At 36.5% G+C, this 10,114-nt stretch overlaps 1 protein-coding gene across 1 annotated transcript in view; it reads left to right on the forward strand.

Annotated features, from left to right (window-relative positions):
- Positions 1-8,460, forward strand: part of LOC133664320 (potassium voltage-gated channel subfamily H member 7-like) — a 57,544-nt gene extending 49,084 nt beyond the window's left edge. Inside the window, exons 8-11 of the mRNA XM_062068826.1 lie at positions 14-219; positions 3,547-3,625; positions 3,693-3,848; positions 8,356-8,460. Of these exons, the coding sequence (XP_061924810.1) occupies positions 14-219; positions 3,547-3,625; positions 3,693-3,848; positions 8,356-8,369 (455 nt within the window). The 3' untranslated portion in view covers positions 8,370-8,460. The remainder of the gene's footprint in view (positions 1-13; positions 220-3,546; positions 3,626-3,692; positions 3,849-8,355) is intronic.
- Positions 8,461-10,114: the final 1,654 nt, after the last annotated feature.

The following is a 10,114-nucleotide window of genomic DNA, read 5'->3' on the forward strand; positions in this document are numbered from 1 at the left end:
TGTTCCCAACCAGGTAAAAACGACATCTTTGGAGAGATGATCCACCTGTTCGCCAAACCCGGCAAGTCCAACGCTGACGTGCGAGCCCTGAGTTACTGCGACCTGAGCACCATCCAGCGGGAGGACCTCCTGGAGGTGTTGGACATGTACCCTGAGTTTGCTGACTACTTCTTCGCCAACCTGGAGCTCACCTTCAACCTGAGAGACGAGTCTGCCAGGGTAAATACGGGGTGTTGTTGTCATGGCAACCATGATGTTTACCATGAACACACAACCACAACAAAAGTACATTTACAGAATAATAGAGTAATATTTGTGTCAATTCAAGTATTCTGACGAGTACGGTTGTACTAGTGTAGTACCACGATAGTAATGAATCATATTCGGTACAATACCGCCTCTAAAAAGTACCGGTTCTCTTTTTTAAATTATTTAACAGGCTTGACATCGCGTCGTCACGTCATGACATTGCTGGTTTTAGGAGCAGAGGAGCATGTTGGGCAGCGCACACACACAGAGTACTTACAAGCAGACACAGTGTGTAGACAGAAAAGGGAGAACGGACGCATTTTGGTGTAAATAGTAAAGATAAAGGTGAAGTTATAACACTGAAACACCCTCAGGAAGAGCTGCTTTAAGACATGGCTGGCTAGCTAGTGGCTAACGTCCATCCGCAGTGTTTTAGCTACTTCTAAATCTCTAATCCTGGCCTTACAAGTATTGTTATCACTGGGGGATGACGAATAGCTAAACATGCTTCACTACACACCGTAGGAAGATACAAAATTTCACCGGCGTCACAATGTAAACAAATACCATGGGTGGATCTACACCTGACATCCACTGTAATGATACCAAGTACAGGAGCGTATCTAGTCAATACTACTATGATTACATCCATATTTTTTAGCGTCACAAAATCTTCTGTTTCTTCACACATTCAACGTGAAAAAAACATATTAAACGTGAAAAGAAAGACATTAAACGTGAAAAAGACATAGTAAACGTGAAAAAACACATTAAACATGAAAAAAACACATTAAACGTGAACAAACACATTAAACATGAAAAAAAACACATTAAACATGAAAAACACATTAAATGTGAAGAAAACATATTAAACGTGAAAATAACACAAACGTGAAAAAAAACATATTAAATGTAAAGAAAACAAATAAAACTTGAAAAACATATTAAACGTGAAAAAAACATTAAACGTGAAAAGAAAGACATTAAACATGAAAAAGACATAGTAAACGTGAAAAAACACATTAAACATGAAAAAAACACATTAAACGTGAACAAACACATTAAACATGAAAAAACCACATTAAACGTGAAAAACACATTAAATGTGAAGAAAGCATATTAAACGTGAAAATAACACAAACGTGAAAAAAAACATATTAAATGTGAAAAGAAAGACATTAAACATGACAAAGACATAGTAAACGTGAAAAAACACATTAAACGTGAACAAACACATTAAACATGAAAAAAACACATTAAACGTGAAAAACACATTAAATGTGAAGAAAACATATTAAACGTGAAAATAACACAAACGTGAAAAAAAACATATTAAATGTAAAGAAAACAAATAAAACTTGAAAAACATATTAAACGTGAAAAAAACATATTAAACGTGAAAAGAAAGACATTAAACGTGAAAAAGACATAGTAAACGTGAAAAAACACATTAAACATGAAAAAAACACATTAAACGTGAACAAACACATTAAACATGAAAAAAAACACATTAAACGTGAAAAACACATTAAATGTGAAGAAAACATATTAAACGTGAAAATAACACAAACGTGAAAAAAAAACATTAAATGTAAAGAAAACAAATAAAACTTGAAAAACATATTAAATGGGAAAAAAACATATTAAACGTGAAAAGAAAGACATTAAACGTGAAAAAGACATAGTAAACGTGAAAAAACATATTAAACGCGAAAAAAACACATTAAACATGAAAAAAACACATTAAACGTGAAAAAACATGTTAAACGTGAAAAACACATTATACGTGAAAAAACACATTAAACGCGAAAAAATATATTAAATGTGAAAAGAAAGACATTAAACGTGAAAAAGACTTAGTAAACGTGAAAAAACACATTAAACGTGAAAAAAACAAATTAAACATGAAAAAACACATTAAACGTGAAAAAACACATTAAACGTGAAAAACACATTAAACGTGAAAAAAACATATTAAATGTGTAAAAAAAACACATTAAACGTGAAAAAATATTTTAAACGTGAAAAAAACACATTAACATAAAAAACATTAAACGTGAAAAAAACACATTTTTCGTGCAAAAAAACACATTAAACATGAAAAAAACACATTAAACATGAACAAACACATTAAACGTGACAAAAACACATTAAACGTGAAAAACACATTAAACGTGAAAAAAACACATTCAACGTAAAAAAAACATATTAAACATGAAAAAAACATAAACGTGAAAAAAACATATTAAATGTAAAGAAAACAAATTAAACTTGAAAAACACATTAAACGTGAAAAAAACATATTAAATGTGAAAAAAACATTAAACGTGAAAAGAAAGACATTAAACGTGAAAAAGACATGGTAAACATGAAAAAACACATTAAACGTGAAAAAAACACATTAAACATGAAAAAAACACATCAAACGTGAAAAGAAAGACCTTAAACGTGAAAAAGACATAGTAAACGTGAAAAACACATTACACGTGAAAAAACACATTAAACGTGAAAAAAACATTCAACGTGTAAAAAAACACATTAAACGTGAAAAAATATATTAAACGTGAAAAGAAAGACATTAAACGTGAAAAAAACAAATTAAACATGAAAAAAACACATTAAACGTGAAAAAACACATTAAACGTGAAAAACCCATTAAACGTGAAAAAACACCTTAAACGTGAAAAAATATATTAAACGTGAAAAAAACACATTAACATAAAAAACATTAAACGTGAAAAAAACACATTTATCGTGCAAAAAAACACATTGGACATTAAAAAAACATATCAAATGTGGGAAAAAAACACATTTATGGATCTACACCTGACATCCACTGTGATGATACCAAGTACAAGAGCGTATCTAGTCGATACTACTATGATTACATCGATATTTTTTATCATCACAAAATCTTTTTTTCCTTTTTTGAAAATTCATATTATGTTTATAAAGTCAGTAAATATGTCCCTGGACACATGAGGACTTTGAATATGACCAATGTATGATCCTGTAACTACTTGGTATCGGATCGACACCTAAATGTGTGGTATCATCCAAAACTAATGTGTGGTATCAAAGAAGAGAAGAATAAGTGATTATTACATTTGAACAGAAGTGTAGATAGAACATGTTCAAACAGAAACCAGCGTGACACCTACCCTTTACATCAGTATTTCTTAACCATATTATTATTGGTTTATTAGGTATTATATTTTATTGTATGATCCTGCAACTACTTGGTATCGCATCGATACCTACATTTGTGGAAGATCACAGCGATTCTATGTTCCGCAGCCTTCCAGTCCTCAGGGCTGTGACTCGGACGGCGAGGGCACTCGGAGCATGAAAAGAAGAATCTCCTTCACGCCAGAAAGTAAGTGGAAGAATCCCCAGGAATAGTTGACCCTCAGTGGCTGACGGGTGTTGTTGCTGCCCCCTAGTGGACGACCATGACGTCAGCACACACTTGGAAAGGGACTCAAACCTGTGCCTGAAAGTCCGAGGTCCCTCCACGCCGAGCACCCCGGTGCTGGAGTCCAACCTTCTCGGACACAGCGAGACCACGGACAACTTGAGGAGAAGTCCATCTTTCCAAGGTACTTTGACCCAAAATACAACATTTGAATCGGTCATTTGCTCGCATTTGGATCATGCTAGTAATGGTATTTGTTGATTAATCCAGAAGGGGTCAAAGTCGTTTTCACTAAGGGCCACATCGCAGTTATGTTTGGCCCCAAAGGGCCACTTCTAACAGTGAATACTATTATTACACCATGTTTTAATGAATTTTACTAGTAGATTTAAAAAAAATTTAAATGTAAAAACAATATGGTAAAAAAAAAAACATATTAAAGGTGAAAGAAAACACAATAAACATGAGAAAAAACACATTAAACGTAAAAAAAACATTAAACGTAAAAAAAAAACAGATGTGAAAAAAACACATTAAGCTAAGTGTGATAAATCACATTAAACGTGAAAAAAAACATTAAATGTGAAAAAAACACATTAAACACAAAAACATTAAACGTGAGAAAAAACACATTAAACGTGGAAAAAACACATTAAACGTGAAAAAAACACATTTAACATGAAAAAAACACACTAAATGTGAAAAAACACATTAAACATGAAAAAAATACAAAACGTGAAAAAACACATTAAACATGAAAAACAGATTAAACGTGAAAAAAACACATTAAACGTGAAAAAAACACATTAAACGTGAAAAAAACACATTAAACAGGAAAAAACACATTAAACATGAAAAAACACATTATACCTGAAACACATGAAACGTGAAAAAACACATTTAACGTGAAAAAACCACATTAAACATAAAAAACATTGAACGTGAAAAAACTATATTAAACGTGAAAAAGCTATATTAAACGTGAAAAAACTATATTAAACGTGAAAAAAACACATTATACATGAAAAAACACATTTATCATGCAAAAAAACACATTAAACATTAAAAAAAACATATTAAATGTGGAAAAAAACACATTTAATGTGAAAAAATCAATTAAACCCGAAAAAAACATTAATCGTGAAAAAAAACACATTAAATGTGGAAAAAACACATTAAACATGAAAAAAAACTTATTAAACGTGAAAAAACACATTAAATGTGAAAAAAACATATTAAACGTGAAAAAAACATATTCAACTTGAAAAACATAAAAAATATATTAAACTTGAAAAAAACATATTAAACTTGGAAAAAAAACATAAACGTGAAAAAAACACATTTATCGTGCAAAAAACACAAACATAAAAAAAAAACATTTAAGGGAAAAAAAAACATTGAATGTAAAAAAATCTATTAAAGGTGAAAAGACACATTAATCGTGGAAAAAAACACATTAAACGTGAAAAAAACGTATTAAACGTGAAAAAAACACGTTAGTTTAAAAAAACATTGAATGTAAAAAACAACACATTAACCGTGAAAAAAAACATATTAAAAGTGCAAAAAACGCATTATACATGAAAAAACCTATTAAACGTGAAAAAAAACAATAAAAACGTGAAAAAAAACATTAAATGTGAAAAAAAAAACATGCTAAATGTGAAAAAAACACATTAAATGATAAATGATGAATGGGTTATACTTGTATAGCGCTTTTCTACCTTCAAGGTACTCAAAGCGCTTTGACAGTATTTCCACATTCACCCATTCACACACACATTCACACACTGATGGAGGGAGCGGCCATGCAAGGCGCTAACCAGCAGCCATCAGGAGCAAGGGTGAAGTGTCTTGCCCAAGGACACAACGGACGTGACTAGGATGGTTTAAACATGAAAAAAACATATTATACGTGAAAAATACATATTAAACGTGAAAAACACATTAAACTTGAAAAAAACATATTAAACGTGAAAAACACATTTATCATGCAAAATAACACATTTATCAAGCAAAAAAACACATTAAACATTAAAAAAACATATTAAATGTGGAAAAAAACACATTTAATGTGAAAAAATCAATTAAACCTGAAAAAAACATTAATCGTGGAAAAAAACACATTAAACATGAAAAAAAAACATATGAAATGTGGAAAAAACACATTAAACATGAAAAAAACATATTATACGTGAAAAAACACATTAAATGTGAAAAAAACATATTAAACGTGAAAAAAACATATTAAACTTGAAAAACATAAAAAATATATTAAACTTGAAAATAACATATTAAAATTGGAAAAAAAACACATAAACATGAAAAAAACACATTTATTGTGCAAAAAACACATTAAACATGAAAAACATTAAATGTAAAAAAAAAACATTGAATGTGAAAAAATCTATTAAAGGCGAAAAGACACATTAATCGTGGAAAAAAACACATTAAACATGAAAAAAAAACATTAAATGTGTGGAAAAAAACACATTAAACGTGAAAAAACGTATTAAACGTGAAAAAAACACGTTAGTTTAAAAAAATATATTAAATGTGAAAACAACACATTAACCGTGAAAAAAAACATATTAAAAGTGCAAAAAACGCATTAAACATGAAAAAACCTATTAAACGTGAAAAAAAACAATACATGTGAAAAAAAACATGTTAAATGTGAAAAAAACACATTAAACATGAAAAAAACATATATGTGAAAAATACATATTAAACGTGAAAAACACATTAAACTTGAAAAAAAACATATTAAACGTGAAAAACACATTAAATGTGAAGAAAACATATTAAATTTGAAAAAAACATAATAAACGTGAAAAAACTAATTAAACTGGAAAAAACACATTAAACGTGTAAAAAACACGTTAAACGTGTAAAAAACACGTTAAACGTGTAAAAAACACATTAAACGTGTAAAAAACACATTAAATGGGAAAAAAACACATTAAATGTGAAACAAACACATTAAACATGAAAAACACATTCAATGTGAAAAAAACACATTAAACATGAAAAAAACACTTTAAACGTGAAGCAAACACATTAAACATGAAAAAACACATTAAACGTGAAAAAAACATTTAAACGTGTAAAAAAGACATTAAACGTGAAAAAAATATATTAAACGGGCAAAAAAACACATTAAGCATAAAAAGCACATTCAATGTGAAAAAAAACATATTAATCGTGTAAAAAACACATTAAACGTGAAAAACACATTCAACATGAAAGAAACACATTAAACGTGAAAAAACACATTATACGTTAAACAAACACATTAAACATGAAAAACACATTAAACGTGAAAAAAAACATATTAAACGTGTAAAAAACACATTATACTTGAAAAAATATATTAAACGTGCAAAGAAACACATTAAGCATAAAAAAGCACATCAAATGTGAAAAAAACATTTAAACGTGTAAAAACACATTAAACGTGAAAAAATATATTCAATGTTCAAAAAACACATTAAACATAAAACAACATGTTAAACGTGCAAAAAACACATTGAATGTGAAAAAACCCATTAAACGTGTAAAAAACACATTAAACGTGGGGAAAAAAACGTATTATACATGAAAAAAACACAAACGTGAAACAAACACATTAAACATGAAAAAACACATTAAATGTGAAAAAAATATATTAAACGTGCAAAAAAACACATTAAACATAAAAAAAACATTAAATGTGAAAAAACATATCAAACGTGTAAAAAACACATTATACGTGCAAAAAAACACATTATACTTGAAAACATATTAAATGTGCAAAAAACACATTAAACATAAAAAAAACATTAAATGTGAAAAAAAAACATATTAAACGTGAAAAAAACACATTGACGTGAAAAAACTATATTAAACGTGTAAAAAACACATTAAACGTGCAAAAAAACATTTGCCTGAGTAGCTGGAAAGGACAAAAAAAAAAAAAATTAAATGAAGTACACTTTTTGTTGTAAATTAAAAAAAAGTATATATTGTTACATATGGAAATATAGAAATAAATAAAACATGTTTTATTATTGTTGATTATTCTAAAACGTTGTGCTAGTAGCTAAGGCTACTAGTTAGCGACCCTCCTGTTAGCGGAGCCTCGCTATGCAGCGACAACATTTCCAAAATTCTCACACTCCTGCTTCGCTTTTAATGATTACTAATGGAGTGTGGCCCCGGACCCCTGCGTAGTGGAAAGTTTGAGAACCCCTGATGTAGACCACCAGGGGGTGTGGACAAAAACCCTGGAACATGATTGGAGTGACGCCGTTTTGGTTTTCACACCATCTAGTTTCCATGGCAACCGTACTGGCTTTTGAAAAGCGAGCACTTTTTTAAAACAATGTAAGAGAAGGAGGTGGTGTGCCGGGTGTTGTTGATAGGATGGATGAAAGGCTGCCAAGGTCACGGGAGGACGTGTGTCCAGGAGAAAGCCACTCCTGCTCCCTGCTATCTTTACAGCAGGACTAATCAAAGGAGCAGACATCCATTAGGGTCCTGACACACGTAATGGGAGAGTGTCCAGCTGAGATAACCACTAATTGTGCTTGGACAAAAGTCCTGATGGATGGCAGCGGAGAAGGTCCACTCAGCAGCGCTGAGAGATTAATGACGCCCCGTTTAATGAGCGCCTCTTTTCTCTGCCGGTGGGTCGCACGTGCGACGTAAAGAATGCGACTGCTGACTCCGCAGATCTGTGCTGTGACAAATGGGCGTGCAAGAAGCCCGCCCACCACCTGGAGGAGGCGGCCATCTTGCAGGACCTGAGAGAAGACGAGCGCTCCGCCAGCGAGGTCACCTATGGGGAGGTGGAGCAGCGCCTGGCGCAGCTGCAGGACCACCTCAGCAGGTATGTGGGGCGTGGCCTCGGGTGTGTGGGGCGGGACCACGGGTGTGTGGGGCGGGGCCATGGGCGTGTGGGGCGGGACCACGGGCGTGTGGGGCGTGACCACAGGTATGTGGGGCGGGACCACGGGCGTGTGGAGCGTGACCACGGGTATGTGGGGCGGGACCACGGGTGTGTGGGGTGGGACGACGGGCGTGTGGGGCGGGACCACGGGTATGTGGGGCGGGACCACGGGGCATGTGGGGCGTGACCAGGGTTGTGTGGGGCGTGACCACGGGTGTGTGGGGCGTGACCACGGGTATTTGGGGCGTGACCACAGGCGTGACCACGGGTATGTGGGGCGGGACCACGGGTGTGTGGGGTGGGACGATGGGCGTGTGGGGCGGGACCACGGGTATGTGGGGCGGGACCACGGGGCATGTGGGGCGTGACCAGGGTTGTGTGGGGCGTGACCACGGGTGTGTGGGGCGTGACCACGGGTATGTGGGGCGTGACCACAGGCGTGAGGGGCGTGACCAAAGGTGTGTGGTGCGTGACTACGGGCATGTGGGGCGGGACCACGGGTGTGCGGGGCGTAAATGTTACGACAGGTATGTGGGGCGTAAATTTTAAGACAGGTATGTGGGGCGTAAACGTAACAACAGGTATGTGGGGCGTAAATTTTACGACAGGTATGTGGGGCGTAAATTTTACGACAGGTATGTGGGGCGTAAATTTTACGACAGGTGTGTGGGCGTAAATTTTACGACAGGTATGTGGGGCGTAAATTTTACGACAGGTATGTGGGGCGTAAACGTAACAACAGGTATGTGGGGCGTGACCACAGGTGTGTGGGGCGGGACCACGGGCGTGTGGAGCGTGACCACGGGTATGTGGGGTGGGACCACGGGTGTGTGGGGTGGGACCACGGGCGTGTGGGGCGGGACCACGGGTATGTGGGGCGGGACCACGGGGCTTGTGGGGCATGACCAGGGTTGTGTGGGGCGTGACCACGGGTGTGTGGGGCGTGACCACTGGTATTTGGGGCGTGACCACAGGCGTGACCACGGGCGTGTGGGGTGTGACCACGGGCGTGTTGGGTGTGACCACGGGCGTGTGGGGCGTGACTACGGGGTTGTGTGGGGCGTGACCACGTGCGTGTGGGGCGTGACCACAGGCGTGTGGGCCGTGACCACGGGTATGTGGGGCGTGACCGCAGGCATGAGGGGCGTGACCAAAGGTGTTTGGGGTGTGACCACGGGTGTGTGGGGCGGGAGCACGGGTGTGTGGGGCGTGACCACGGGTGTGTGGGGCGTGACCACTGGTATTTGGGGCGTGACCACAGGCGTGACCACGGGCGTGTGGGGTGTGACCACGGGCGTGTTGGGTGTGACCACGGGCGTGTGGGGCGTGACTACGGGGTTGTGTGGGGCGTGACCACGTGCGTGTGGGGCGTGACCACAGGCGTGTGGGCCGTGACCACGGGTATGTGGGGCGTGACCGCAGGCATGAGGGGCGTGACCAAAGGTGTTTGGGGTGTGACCACGGGTGTGTGGGGCGGGAGCACGGGTGTGTGGGGTGTGACCACGGGTGTGTGGGCCCTG

This window comes from Entelurus aequoreus, linkage group LG14 (assembly GCF_033978785.1).
Source record: "Entelurus aequoreus isolate RoL-2023_Sb linkage group LG14, RoL_Eaeq_v1.1, whole genome shotgun sequence".
Classification (NCBI taxonomy): domain Eukaryota; kingdom Metazoa; phylum Chordata; class Actinopteri; order Syngnathiformes; family Syngnathidae; genus Entelurus; species Entelurus aequoreus.